The 14,484-nt window shown below is 54.0% G+C and overlaps 2 protein-coding genes across 9 annotated transcripts in view; both read right to left on the bottom strand.

Annotated features, from left to right (window-relative positions):
* The window catches only part of LOC130601541 (protocadherin gamma-C5-like), a 176,012-nt gene that overhangs the window by 40,521 nt on the left and 121,007 nt on the right, over positions 1-14,484 (bottom strand). Inside the window, exon 1 of one of the 8 annotated variants that reach the window (XM_057413698.1) lies at positions 4,809-6,227. The exons of the other annotated variants lie outside the window; for them this stretch is intronic. Coding sequence (XP_057269681.1) covers positions 4,809-6,227 — 1,419 coding nt within the window. Of the gene's footprint in view, positions 1-4,808; positions 6,228-14,484 lie in introns of those variants that run through there. 8 annotated transcript variants of the gene reach the window in all.
* On the bottom strand, positions 10,620-13,079 carry LOC130601566 (protocadherin gamma-A12-like). Its single transcript, XM_057413726.1, has one exon. The coding sequence runs from the start codon at positions 13,077-13,079 to the stop codon at positions 10,620-10,622; it is 2,460 nt and encodes an 819-aa protein (XP_057269709.1).

The raw sequence follows: 14,484 nt of genomic DNA, 5'->3' as shown, positions 1-14,484 counted from the left end.
CTTCCGCCATGCCCAAGTAAAACCGGGCGCCGGGAGAAGTTAACTCATTGATCTCCAGGTGGAAACTGTCTTGTGGAAACCGCGGCGCGTTGTCGTTCACATCCTGGATTGCTACGTCCACGTGGAAAACGTTGAGCGGGTTCTGCACCAGCGCCTCGAAACTGATGGAGCAGGACGCCGACTCTCCGCACATCTCCTCCCGGTCCAGTCTCTCGCTCACGTACAGGTTCCCGTTCTCCCCACTCACGGTAAAGTATTGCTTCGCGGCGCTCAGCCGCAGCTTGCGTGCCGGCAATTCTGCCGGGCTCAGCCCCAGGTCCCGCGCCAGGTGCCCCACCAGTGCGCCTCTGCCCAGCTCCTCAGGAATGACATAGCGGAGCCGCTCCGGCGCCGCACGGCAGCACAGGTACAGCAGCAAAGTGGGCAGAAGCACTCGCCCGGCTGATGGCCGCCGGCTCTGCCCTTGCCTCTGCCTGCTCGCCATTGTCGGCAGCGCTCACTTCGTCTCTCCTTCCCTTCCAGCCCCTTTCCTCAGCGGAAGCAGGGGCTGCCGAAGGGCAGCGAGCTCGGCGTCGGCTCTGACGCCGCTACTGCCAGCGTCGCCTCTCGCCTTTGCTGCTTGTGCCGCTGCCGCTGTGGCCAGCTACGGGAGAGCGAGAGTCTGCGGGGGCAGGACGCTGCGGTGGCTCCCGCTCCGGCTCCAGTACCGCTCCGCGTTGGCCAACAGCGGCACCCGGAGGCGCCGCGACGCCGCCGCAGCCGGGTGATGGCCGCGCGGTGATCCGGTCTCTACGCTCTGAATCACGCTGTCAGCGGCTACCAGCAGTCGGCGCCATCGGCCACCGAAAAACTCGTTCATCCTTCAGTTCGGGGTTTCTCACACCCGGGGGAAGGAGAACCAAGCAGCTCTGTTCAGTTGGGGAAATTACGGGTCTGGTTGGGGAACGCGTTACCAAGCAGCGGAGCAGCGCGCAAACCTCGTACAGCAAGCACAGGTAAGTACAGGTGAGTTCAAGCACGTACACTGCACAGCAAATATCTGACATATTCCAACAGCTTCTACTACTGCTGCAGGTTGTCTTTCTTCAGCAATTTAATTTCTACGAGCTTTGTGAAGCAGCAGCTACAAAATACTTCAAAGGGGGAGCTGTTGTGTAAAGGAAGCACCAGAACCTCCAATTACTTATATCCCTTTTATCTTATATACCTCTCAGAATGGCTGAGATGGGGGAAAACTAGCAAGATCTAAAAACATGGACGGGCAGCGAAAAGGTCCCCATGGCCAAGGAGACCTCAATTAACTGTGCAATTCTAAGAATTGTAAAGAGTGGTGTACTCGCTGGTGATGCCCGTGGTGTCTGGGACATGTGCTGTCCAAGTTATCCTTCCCAGGGTAGGCATAGACTTGCAGAAAAGAATACAACAAAAGTCGCAAGAAGAAAAGTCAGGAGGGCAGCAATGGAGAATACAGTTCACCCATGACACAAACACAGCAGCATGCTCTTTGCACCGACAATACACAAAACACCCCAGGTGTGGGGTGCTCTGCAAATGGAAAGGATAAAACCCGCAAGTGTATCGCCTATGAAAAAGTAGTTGATCCTCCTCAGTGCCTGTTTGTACAAGTAACACCACCTCTTCACAACAGCCGAAGGAAATCACATAATGCAAGACTCTGTAAACCACCACATCTTGGTTCATGACCATGGAGAGAGAGGGGCACATTATCACCACCTGAGCCATACGAAGTGCTACAAGACCACGGGTTTTGAAACTACAGGAACAGCAGATTTTCCTAATACTCCTATTGCTCTGGACAAGAGATGACAGCATGGATGGCTATTGTGCTCATTCACTGAACCTGCTGATAACTCAGCTTCCTATTATGCCATTCTGGCAGCTCTCTTAGATGGTACAAAGAGACTGTCTACAGGACTCAGTTTCTCCTTCACAAGCTTATTCCACTGTAGCAGTTCTTAATCACAGCCACAACATCGCTCTGAGAATAGGCTCTTCCTCACCAACACGACCATTGTCACAAAGAAGCAGCCACACTCTTCTTCAGGTGGAGAGACACATGCAAGAGGGCTACCTACCGATACCGAGCAGATATTTATGCAGAATGCTGATCTTCCTTAACGTTTCTTGCATTGCATTCCTAAGGTGTGCTTACTATTTTTTTACAAATATTAAGTGAAAACTATGTTGTAAGGCAATAGTGATAAACAAGAACATTGTATCAGCATTAGAAACATTAGGACATACTATTGCTACACCCTCAGCTACCCTGCTACCTCTAACTATACCCGATCGTAAAAGACACAATGAGGAGCGGTAAAGTAGATACAAAGTGACCACAGGACAGCAACGATCACTTGGAGATCAACTCTCATTTGGCAGAGGAGGCCACAAGGTAGCTCTGCAAAGAGGCTTCTCGTGGGAAACAAGCTCACTCTCACAAAATCATTCCATGTGCAATAAGACTCTGGATGTACCCAGCAGCTGGTAAGGAGCACAGGAGAAAGCAGATTTTAAACATAGACCCAGCGCTGCTACACCAGGGATAATGGTACGAAACAAGCTGTAAGGCAACATAAAATCACAAAATAACCTTTCACAGCAAGAGTATCTTCACATGTCTTGAACTGCCACACTGCAGTGCAGCCCAAAAGGAACCGCTACAATACTCTCTATAGTACTTCACCCATAGTTTGGAGGTCTAAGAAGTGGTTTGTGGAGTCTACAGACACAAGGCTCAGTCTGGGAACATCCAGTTCTTCAACTCTCCATGTTTTGAAGAGCACAGTGCTGGGTCACCACCAAGATGTTCATGTACACATGTATTTTGGAATGTAACAATTGCTAGTAACTAATTTCGCTCTTCAGTCTTCCTCAATCCAGAGCATGGAGCTCACTTTTGAGCCAACGAAGGAAATTTCCACAAGCAACAAGGAATTCGTAGGGATGCCTGTGAAGGGGCTTCTGGTTGAGGAAGAAGCACATCCAGTGTCTTAATTCTGGGATGCAAAATAGAAAGTGCTGTCACTACTGGCTGAGGAACACCCTGTGTGTGAGGAACACGAGACAAGACCAAGACCCAACCCAGAGAAGGGTTTCATTTCCAGCAACAGCTTATATTCCTCCCAAATAAAGGCAGTTAAATAAAAAAGATGTACCACAAGGGAAGACTAAGAAGTATGTGAAAGCAAAGACGGACAAAACACCTCAACACGCAGTTAACATAAAACCATTGTTTTTGCAATAGTCCCATCCTATACGTAAAACCACTCTGGCTGGTAAGAAGCACAGAAAAAGAGAAACTAATGAGTAACGCTATTAAAAATGTAGAAAGCTCCATCTCTCACACACTGCCTTCAACTGATAAAAACAAACGATAAAAGATGAAGTGGTACAACACGTGCAAACAGGTAATACAATGAAACAAGCAAGAAAGCTGCCTAAAATACATAAAATATTAACCTATCACGGAAATTTCTAACCGGGGCAGATGACGTTCCATTTCCAACTCTACTAAAACAGCTTCTGTTGAGAATAAACCTGACAATGCTAATGACGCAAATTTCCGTTTCGTATTAGAGCGAGTTTTTCAGATGAGTCATGACTACCAAGAATCTCGTATTAAATACGGCAAGAGAGAAAAACGAATTGGTGCCTTATAAAAACACGAAGCATCTCCACAACCAACGCCCCACCGGCACACGAAACACGGGAAAAGGAATCATCGGGGAAAGGGCAGAGAAGCAGTGCGAGAAAGTGGAGAGGAGGAAAGCACCTGAAAGCAACTCACCGGGAGAGAGGCAAAGTCCTCCCCGAGCAGCGGTGCGGGCTCGTCGGGAGGCGGACGGGCCGGGAGGGTGTCGCAGCAGCTGCCTGAGGACAAGCGGAGATGGCTCTTGCGCGAGTCGGCAGTGAGAGACACCTCGTGAGAGTAAGAGTGCAGGAAGGCGCGGACGCCGTCGATGCCCACAAACTGCGAGGCCGGGACACCGCGCAAGGCGGAACTGCCCGACGCCGCCAGCAGCTGCGAGCGGCGCCAGTGCCGCAGGCGGAACGCCAGCAGCAGCAGCAGGAAGGCGAGGAAGAGGCAGGACACGGCCGCCACGGCCAGCACCAGCCAGCGCGTGAGGCTGGCGGCCGGCTCGCCCGGCACCGCCGCCGCCGCTGCCCAGCTCCGAGAGCAGCTCGGCCACGCTCTCGGCCAGCACCACCGTGAGCGTGGCCGTGGCCGACAGCGCCGGCCGCCCGTGGTCCTTCACCACCACCACCAGGCTCTGGCGCGCCGCGTCGCGGGCCAGCGGGAAGCGCGCCGTGCGCACCTCGCCGCTGTGCAGCCCCACGCGGAACAGCCCCGGCTCCGTCGCCTTGGCCAGCTCGTACGACAGCCACGCGTTCTGCCCCGCGTCCGCGTCCACCGCCACCACCTTGGCCACCAGCGCCCCGGGCTCCGCCGAACGCGGCGCCAGCTCCACGCCCGCCCAGCCCGACACCGCCGCCGAAGGGGCCGCCGCCGGCGGGTACAGCACCTGCGGCGCGTTGTCGTTCTCGTCCACGATCTCCAGCACCACCGACACGTTGCTGCTCAGCGCCGGCAAGCCGCCGTCCTCCGCCCACACCCACAGCCGCACCTCGCGCACCTCCTCGTAGTCGAACGAGCGCAGCGCGTACAGCGCGCCCGTCTCCGCCTGCACCGACACGTAGGACGAGAGCGGCGCGTCCCTCACCCGCCCCTCCCACAGCCGGTACCGCACGCGCGCGTTCTGCCCCCAGTCCGCGTCCGTTGCCCGCACCGTCAGCACCAGCGCTCCCGCCGCGTTGTTCTCTGCCAGCCGGGCGCTGTAGCGCGGCTCCGCGAACACGGGCGCGTTGTCGTTCACGTCCAGCACCCGCAGTGCCAGCACCGCGCTGCTCTCCTTCACCGGCGACCCGCCGTCCACCGCCCGCACCGTCACGTTGTACTCCGACACCTTCTCGCGGTCCAGCTCTACTGCCGTCACTAGGCGGTAGTAGCTTCCCTGCGAGCTCCGCAACCGGAATGGGACACCCTCGTCCAGCAAACACCGCACCTGACCGTTCGCCCCCGAGTCCCTGTCCTGCACGTGCAGCAGGGCCACCACCGTCCCCGATGGCGAGTCCTCCGATATCTCGCTCAGAAACGATCGCACTGAAATCTCGGGGTAGTTGTCGTTGACGTCTGTCACTGTTATCACGACTTTCGCTGCATCGAAAAGCTCTCCTCCGTCGAGTGCCTGCACCTCTAATTCATGTGTGGATACTTCCTCAAAGTCCAAATTTTCTTTCAGGGATATTTCTCCAGTCTCAGAGTCCAAATGGAAAAGTTCCGACGCCCCGTATGAAATTTTATGGAAAATGTATTTCACGTGTCCGTTCAACCCCTCGTCAGCGTCAGAGGCCGTGAGAGTAACGAGGACGGAGCCCACAGGCATGTCCTCGGGCACACGCACCGTGTACTCCTCCTGGCTGAACACGGGCGCGTTGTCGTTGGCGTCAAGCACCGTAACGCTGATCCGCGCCGTGCCCGTCCGCGCAGGCTCTCCGCCATCACTCGCCCTCAGCACCAGCTCGTGAAACGCCGCCTTTTCCCGGTCCAGCGCCTTCGCCAGCACCAGCTCGGGACGCTGATCCCCGCCGGGACCCGCCTGCACGGCCAGCGAGAAGTGTTCGTCGCCGCTCAGCTCGTAGCGCTGCAGGGAATTCGGGCCCGCGTCAGGGTCGTGAGCCCCGACCAAGGGAAACCGCGAGCCGGGGGCTGTCGTCTCGCTCATTCTCAGTTCTTTTTCTGCTTGTCGGAAGCTCGGTGCGTTGTCGTTAATGTCTGTGATCTCCACTTCGATGTCGTAAACCTGCATATCCCCATCTACTATCACTTCACATCGCAGCACACATTTCTCCACCAACCGGCACAGCTGCTCCCTGTCTATCCTCTCCGCTGTCAGCAAATGGCCCGTTTTCCCGTGCAGGTAGAAATACTGCGTTCTGCCTTCGGAGACGACTCGGATGCCGCGGTCGTGGAGCGCTGGTAGCTCTAGCCCCAGGTCCTTAGCCACGTCTCCCACGAAGGAGCCCTTGGGCAGCTCCTCGGGAACCGAGTAGTGCAGCTGCCCCCACGCCGCGTCCCACACTGCCACCAGGATGGTCCAGATCAGGGCTCGCTCCCGCCGGCTCCAGCGCCTTCCTCCCGTGCTCATCTCCGCCGCAGTCCCTCCGGCCCCGCTCCGACTCACGCAGCTCCTTGACTCTGACCAGTCTTCCGGCTTCTGCTCCTTGACCCGGTCCGTGTCTCCGCTTCCGGCCGATGCCGAAACCTCTACGCCCCGCTGCAGGACGTCTCCGCGGTGCGGAGACGCTCACATACCGTCTGGCCGCCGATGAGAGAGCGAGCTAACCGGGCCGCAGCAGGCGGGGCTACCGGCAGCGTTCCGGCTTTCCTCTCGCTCCTCCTAGATCAACAGCGGCGCCCGCAGCCTCCTGCCGGCACTGCAGGCACCGAGCGATGCCGAGCGCTGCTCTCCCGGCCTTGCCCTCGGCCAGCTCGCGGGGACAGCACTGGCGACACGGAGCAGCCATTGCGTCCTAGCCTGTGGTAATCTTCTGCCTCGGCTGCTCACGACACGAGCTCTTCCGTGATCCTTGCGGCCATCCCGGACAGGCAGAAATAACAAGCCTCCCGTGTCCTTGCTAATTCTACCACTTACGTGTATATTTATGTGCTCATCAGTCCGCAGGCACAATCTCCCCCACCATTTGCACAACTTTTTGAAGTCGTTGCTCCTGAAATACTTTTCCCTCAGCCTTTCAGAAGATCTAAACTATCAGACTGGATTGACATCAGCCACATTAATTTCCCAAATCCTGAGTAATAGCACACAGATGAAGATGCCTATTCAACGACTGTTGTACTCCAGGCTGGTCCTTCCTCTGGACCCTGTTGTTTTCCCCCTCCAGAGGCAGCTCTGGATCATGCTGATTGTTCTCACTCTCCCATTAGGGAACGTTTCAATACATCCTGACACTCGAGGCTGCACTTCCATTTAGGACTTGGGGCTCCTCTAGGACTCACACAATAAAACACCATTTTCTCAAGTCTGTTATGCAGAGTTGGCACATTTCATTCTACACACTAACGAACCACCTTCATGTTTAACATTGCACACAACACAACCAAGAAATGACATCACTAACCGAAATTTTTCTGTATGAAGCTGTAAGTTTAAAGGCCTTACCATGGGGCACTTTCTTCAGCTTATTCTTCTGAGAAAACACACCAGATTCCCTTTTAGCTTCTCATTCTTTCTGCTCACACCTACAATTCTGTCTTAGGAGGCTGAAGTATGTATCTGAAGTTTGTGTTTCAAATTATACTGAAGTAAACTTTTACATTATGTGCAGACAGAATTTCTCACCCTGCCCAAATCTCACACAAAAGGAAAACTACATTTGCAGACAGCAGTGAAAGAGAAGCTCAACACATAACTGTGAGAAAGGATCCCAACATGGATGCAGGGAGACAGGTTTCTCTCCTCATAATATTACTTGGAAGCAATGTAAAATATTTGCATATGCATAAGCGATATGCAGCTCCAATAAAGACCCAGAAAACAAAGTAAACGTGAAGACATCATCATCCTACATCAGCTCACGGGCAATTTGGAAGATGCACGACTCTTAAAGCTCAGCATAAACTGTATGTCTATGCTCTGTCACTGATTATGCAAACTGATGAACCCATAGCTTGGACAGTTATATGTTTAGAAGTGTGATATCAAAAAATAAGACACCTGCAAACTCATTTTCTGTAGGCCAGCAATAAACCCTGGGAAACAACACACCACAGGCCATGTTTCCACCAGTACCTCCTCACACACAGCAACTCCAAAACTCTTCAAACCCTTCACAACTTGCATCATTGTCCTTGATCGTCCTCATCTGCAGACAGATTCCATCGAATGAAAAGTTGCATAGACAACTTTTCCTCACCATGGATAGTATCTGACTTCTCACTATCTCTCCATATCAAGAAAGAGCATTTCTTCCAGTGATATTTAAAGGAAATACATCTATTAAAGTCTATATTTTACAGCTGTAAATATCAGACATGTATGGGATACGCAGAAAAATATAACAAACCTGATTTCCCACAATCAGAGACAACTATGCACCTTCAAATTATTACCACAAGAAGAGGTAAAAGTGAACACATGAAAAATCAAAACGCTTGTAGCATGCTTTCCTCGATCAGTATCTATTAGAGCAGGTACATAACTCAGGTCTTGAGTAAGAAATGAATAACTTGGCTCCTCCCAAAGCTCCCGTTATGGCATTTACTGCCGGTTAAAACATCACAACAACCTGCAAACATGCAAAAAGTACCTTCCAGGGCTCCCCGTCCGCATTGAGTAATATGTCTTCAGCCAAGCTTCTTTGGGAAGATGAAACTTGCATTGCCCAATAATACAACTGGGCAAAAACAGGGAAAGGAACAGCCCATGTCTCTTCTGCCCTTCAACAGCCCCTCAGCCACTCTACCCACCCACCATATGCAGAGTTATTATACAGATGTTTTTATCAGAGGACTCCCGTTGCCTTTCAGGACAACAAACCAGCAACATATAATGACTGGCACAGGACTTTGGCACCAGGCAAAAGGCATGTTGACTCATCTGTGTTCCAGGCCAGACTCTCACTCCTCCTGCTCTGCATTAACAGCCTTTAGTTGTTCCACAAACTGTACCCTGGTTTGGACCATATGTACACTAGGAGTCAATAAGAGTAATTTCTTGACTTTTTAGTGAAACAGAACTACATCAAAATCTTTCTCTTGGCATCAGAAAACCTTCGCAGAATGGATGGAAATTCCTACAGCCTGATAATTGGAACAGCTCTCTACTATCAGCCAAACTGAGATCGGGGTTTAGGTTATCAGACAAAACAAGGCAAAAATGAGAAAACTGCAGAAGTGAAGGCTTCATAGCTCTGCAGTTCCAAGTATATCATATGTAGTAGGTACATAAGAAGGATATCTAGCTGGTTAGTTAATGATTCAGTCATCTGTATCAGCACAAAGATACTGTCATGCACAAAGGCAATTTGTCAGATACACTCTGCAGCTCTTCATGCAACATTTACATCCATGCCAAATAAGTATTCCCAGGAAAAGCTGTATTGGACATGACAGTGCATAAAATGAGTAACTTCCTGGCACTTACTTCAAAAAACAAGCCCCAGTAGCAGACATTCATTACAGAAATACTTTCCTATCCCCTACATTCCCACCAGTTTTAAAACTGGCAATACATCAGCAGTTACTTCATGTGAGCAAGAGCTATTGATAACACCTGAAGTTTGATCAAGGCTAAGAAAAGCTTTATACAACCGTGATGAAACTGTATCTCTGTCTTACAGGGACATAGAGATGGCAAGAGGAATTGAACAAAGGAGTTCATAGACACAGCACCCCAGGGTCACATTGGCACTTACATGGCTATGAATTGCAGACAAATGAGTCAGAGGATAGTTATCCTCTCAGGTCGCAGAGAAATGCGGCTTGGTGGAAGTGGTAAAACACTTTTCTCCTCCACATGTACCTCTCAAGTACGTAATTCAGCTGTTAATTAGGAACACCACAACAACGAACCAACACACGGGATAAACCTCCCTGGCCTTACCCATAAAGATTGAATAACATGTCTTCTAGCAAACATTCTATGGAAAGATGGAAACACGCCCAATAAAGTATTTCTTTACAGCTGTAAACATGAAAACCATGTGTTGAAAAGCAAAAAAAAAATAACATACTGTGAGAAAAACAGCCGATGTTCAGATCATCACAATGAGCAAGGGAAAAAGTTAACACATGCAAAATCAAAAGGATCATAACATGCTCTTCTTCCTACTGGGTCCTAGAGTACATATAGTCCAAGTATTTGTGGGCAATAATAGCTGGCTTCTTCCAAAAATCCCCTTATAACATTAGTCATAAATACATAACCAAATTGTCACAAACACACATGAAGAACCTCCAAGAACACCCTCACAGAGCTGGATTAACACTTCTAGCAACCATTCCTTGGGAAGACAAAACTCACACTGGAGGATACTACAGTTGGGCACAGTCCCCAGGACTCACTTCGAGAACCCTTCACAATTCGGATGGCATTGCCTGCACTTTGCATCACTACACTAAGATGAGGAAACGCTGTCAGCTCACACCACTTTAGAACAGAAAGATTTCTAAAAGAGAGAACAGAAGATTTCTAAAAGAGACACAGACGTCCAGGAGAGATTAGGTCACTTAAGAGCGTGGCACACACTGAAGACGTGGTAAAACATGAAGCCAAGCCCAAACTAAAGTACCACCGGCAGCAGCTACGACCCTTACAACTCCCCCATAAGACTGGAACCTGAGCAACCGGCCCATATTCCCCTAATGAAAGCAAGAAACACCAGCACCCAGAACGGGGCTCGGACAAGCTTTGTCTTCCTCGTCCATACAGCTCCACGGGATGCACACGGAACACGAGACCTACCGCGGAAAGGGCAGAGAAGAAACGCGGAAAAGGAAATTGTGCGGACAAAAGCTCCTAGGAGGAACTCACCGAGGGAGCAGAGGGGTCCGCGCTGCGAGGGGCCGCAATGTCGTCCCCGAGAAGAGGCTCGGGTTCATCGGGAGGCGGACGGGCTGGGAGGGTGTCGCAGCAGCTGCCTGAGGACAAGCGGACATGGCTCTTGCGAGAGTCGGCGGTGAGAGACACCTCGTGCGAGTAGGAGTGCAGGAAGGCGCGGACGCCGTCGATGCCCACAAACTGCGAGGCCGGGACACCGCGCAAGGCGGAACTGCCCGACGTCGCCAGCAGCTGCGAGCGGCGCCAGTGCCGCAGGCGCAGCGCCAGCAGCAGCAGCAGGAAGGCGAGGAAGAGGCAGGACACGGCCGCCACGGCCAGCACCAGCCAGCGCGTGAGGCTGGCGGCCGGCTCGCCCGGCACCGCCGCCGCCGCGCTGCCCAGCTCCGAGAGCAGCTCGGCCACGCTCTCGGCCAGCACCACCGTGAGCGTGGCCGTGGCCGACAGCGCCGGCCGCCCGTGGTCCTTCACCACCACCACCAGGCTCTGGCGCGCCGCGTCGCGGGCCAGCGGGAAGCGCGCCGTGCGCACCTCGCCGCTGTGCAGCCCCACGCGGAACAGCCCCGGCTCCGTCGCCTTGGCCAGCTCGTACGACAGCCACGCGTTCTGCCCCGCGTCCGCGTCCACCGCCACCACCTTGGCCACCAGCGCCCCGGGCTCCGCCGACCGCGGCGCCAGCTCCACGCCCGCCCAGCCCGACACCGCCGCCGAAGGCGCCGCCGCCGGCGGGTACAGCACCTGCGGCGCGTTGTCGTTCTCGTCCACGATCTCCAGCACCACCGACGCGTTGCTGCTCAGCGCCGGCAAGCCGCCGTCCTCCGCCCACACCCACAGCCGCACCTCGCGCACCTCCTCGTAGTCGAACGAGCGCAGCGCGTACAGCGCGCCCGTCTCCGCCTGCACCGACACGTAGGACGAGAGCGGCGAGCCCCTCAGCCGCCCCTCCCACAGCCGGTACCGAACGCGCGCGTTCTGCCCCCAGTCCGCGTCCGACGCCCGCACCGTCAGCACCAGCGCTCCCGCTGCGTTGTTCTCTGCCAGCCGGGCGCTGTAGCGCGGCTCCGCGAACACCGGCGCGTTGTCGTTCACGTCCAGCACCCGCAGCGCCAGCACCGCGCTGCTCTCCTTCACCGGCGACCCGCCGTCCACCGCCCGCACCGTCACGTTGTACTCCGACACCTTCTCGCGGTCCAACTCTCCCGAAGTCACCACACTGTAGTAACTTCCCTGCGAGCTTCGCAACCGGAACGGGAAACCCTCGTTCAGCGAGCACCGTACCTGGCCGTTCGCCCCCGAGTCCCTGTCCTGCACGTGCAGGAGGGCCACTACCGTCCCCGATGGCGTGTCCTCCGGTATCTCGCTCAGCGATGACCGCACCGAAATCACGGGGGCGTTATCGTTGACGTCTGTCACTGTAATCACGACTTTCCCAGAGTCGAAAAGGCCCCCTCCATCATGTGCCTGCACCTCCATTTCGTATTTTGATACTTCCTCAAAGTCCAGACTGCCTACCAATGTGAGCGCTCCTGTCTCAGAGCCCAACTCGAAAATCTTCGAGGCTTTCTCTGTGATTTTCGTCAATGAGTATTTCACGTACCCATTCAGCCCATCGTCGGGGTCGGAGGCCATGAGAGTGACGAGGAGGGAGCCCACGGGCATGTCCTCAGGCACACGCACCGTGTACTCCTCCTGGCTGAACACGGGCGCGTTGTCGTTGGCGTCCAGAACGACCACGCGGATCAGCGCCGTGCCCGTCCGCGCAGGCACTCCGCCATCCCTCGCCTTCAGCACCAGCTCGTGGAACGCCGCCTCCTCCCGGTCCAGCGCCTTCGCCAGCACCAGCTCGGGACGCTGATCCCCGCCGGGACCCGCCTGCACGGCCAGCGAGAAGTGCTCGTCTCCGCTCAGCTCGTAGCGCTGCAGGGAGTTCGGGCCCGCATCAGGGTCGACAGCCTCGGCCAGGGGAAACCGCGAGCCGGGGGTTGTCAACTCGCTCATTCTCAGTTCATTTTCTGCTTGACGGAAGCTGGGCGCGTTGTCGTTAATGTCAGTGATTTCTACTTCGATTTCATAAAACTTCATGTCCCCCTCCACGATCACCTCACAGCGCAGAACGCATTGCTGCACGCTCTCGCACAGCTGCTCCCTGTCTATTCTCTCCGCCGCCACCAAATGGCCCGTTTTCCCGTGCAGGGCGAAATACTGCGTCCTACCTTCGAAGGCTATTCTGACGCCGCGATCACGGAGCGCCGGCACCTCCAGCCCTAGGTCCTTGGCAACGTCTCCCACGAACGAGCCCTTGGGCAGCTCCTCGAGAACCGAGTAGTGCAGCTGCCCCCAAGCCGCGTCCCACGCTGCGATCAGGACGCCCCACAGCACAGCTCGCTCTTGCCGGACCAAGCGCTTCCCCGCTGTGCCCATCGCTGCTGCCCCGCCGGCTCCGCACCGCCACCCCGCCGCCGACCACTGTTCTTCCTCCTCTTCCTCCTCCTGCTGCTGCACTGTCTCCCACTTCGGACCGCCACTCCCGGCAGCTACCACCGCCGCCTCTACCTCGCTGCAGCAGGGCTCCGCACCGCAGGGACCCCCGGCACCCGAGACAATCAGCGAGCGACCGAGCTAACTGCGCCTCAGCGGGCGGGGCTGCCGGGAGCGTTCCGCCCTTCCCGTCGCTCCTCCTCGGTCAACAGCGGCGCCCGCAGCCTCCTCACGGCACTGCAGGCACGGAGCCGCTCGGCTTCGCCTAAAGCCAGCTCTCAGGGAGGTTACAGGCTATAAGGAGCGGCCATCGAGTCCTAGCCAGCGGTAATCTCCTGCCTCGATTGTTCTTGTGACGAGCTCTTCCGTGATCCTCACAGCTATCCCGGCCAGGCAGAAATAACACTACTTCTGTGGCTCTTCTACTTGTACTGCACGAAAAACTTAGTGCCCATCAGACCACAGGTATAATCTCCCCCACCATTTGCACAACTTTTTTGTAGTTGTGGTTTAGTGGCTTTTCCCTCATCCTTTCAGCAGATTAAAACAGAGTGGAATGACATCAGTCACATTCATTTCCCAAATCCCGAGTAGTAGCACAAGGCAGAGATGAAGATGCCCCTTCATAGACAGTTGTCTTCCAGGCTGGCCTTTCCTCTGGACTTTTTCCCCTGCACTACAAAGGCTGCTCTGGATCACCCTGCATTGTTCGCCTTCTCCAACTTCCTTTCGGGAATGTTTCATTACAGTCTGGCAATACAGGCTGAGCTTCCATTTAGGACTTGGGGCTCCTGTGCGAGTCAGACAAAACAGCATTTTCCCAACCCCATTATGTAGAGTTGGTGGATCTCATTCTACACACTAAGGAACACATTCACGTTTACTCATTGCACACACAACCTTCGTAGGGAAAAAAATTCAGCTAAACCTGAACATGTGATGAACCAAGAAATGACATCACTGAGTAACCCAAATTTTTGTCCCAAAAGTATGAAGCTGTAAGTTTAAAGCTCTTATCATGGGTCACTTTCTCCAGCTTATTCTTCTGAGAAAACACAGCAGATTTAGCTTCTTGCATTTTCTGCTCACACCTACTGTTCTCTTAGGTGGCTGTAGTACATATTTGATGTTCGAATTTCAGATTGTACAGCAGTAAACTTCCACATCTACTGTGTCTCTGGACAGACGGAATCTCACAGCTGTCACACAAAAGGAATGCTACATTTGCAGACAGGTATCAGTGAAAGAGAAGTTCAACACGTGACAAAGGATCCGAACATGGATGGAGAGAGATTTCTTGTCACACTACTTGGAAGCAACCTAAAATGTTCTCAAATGCATAAACGAT

The sequence above is a fragment of the Pezoporus wallicus genome, unplaced genomic scaffold (genome assembly GCF_028554395.1).
Source record: "Pezoporus wallicus isolate ANWC-B61680 ecotype Strahan unplaced genomic scaffold, APGP_CSIRO_Pwel_v1 contig_11153, whole genome shotgun sequence".
In the NCBI taxonomy this organism is placed as follows: domain Eukaryota; kingdom Metazoa; phylum Chordata; class Aves; order Psittaciformes; family Psittacidae; genus Pezoporus; species Pezoporus wallicus.
Note: the sequence above shows the minus strand (reverse complement) of the source record. Positions and strands in the feature narration are given on the sequence as shown.

What these genes read in the sequence shown, in the direction of transcription:
- LOC130601566 (XM_057413726.1), bottom strand. Translation starts at nt 13,079, where the DNA reads ATGGGCACAGCGGGGAAGCGCTTGGTCCGGCAAGAGCGAGCTGTGCTG.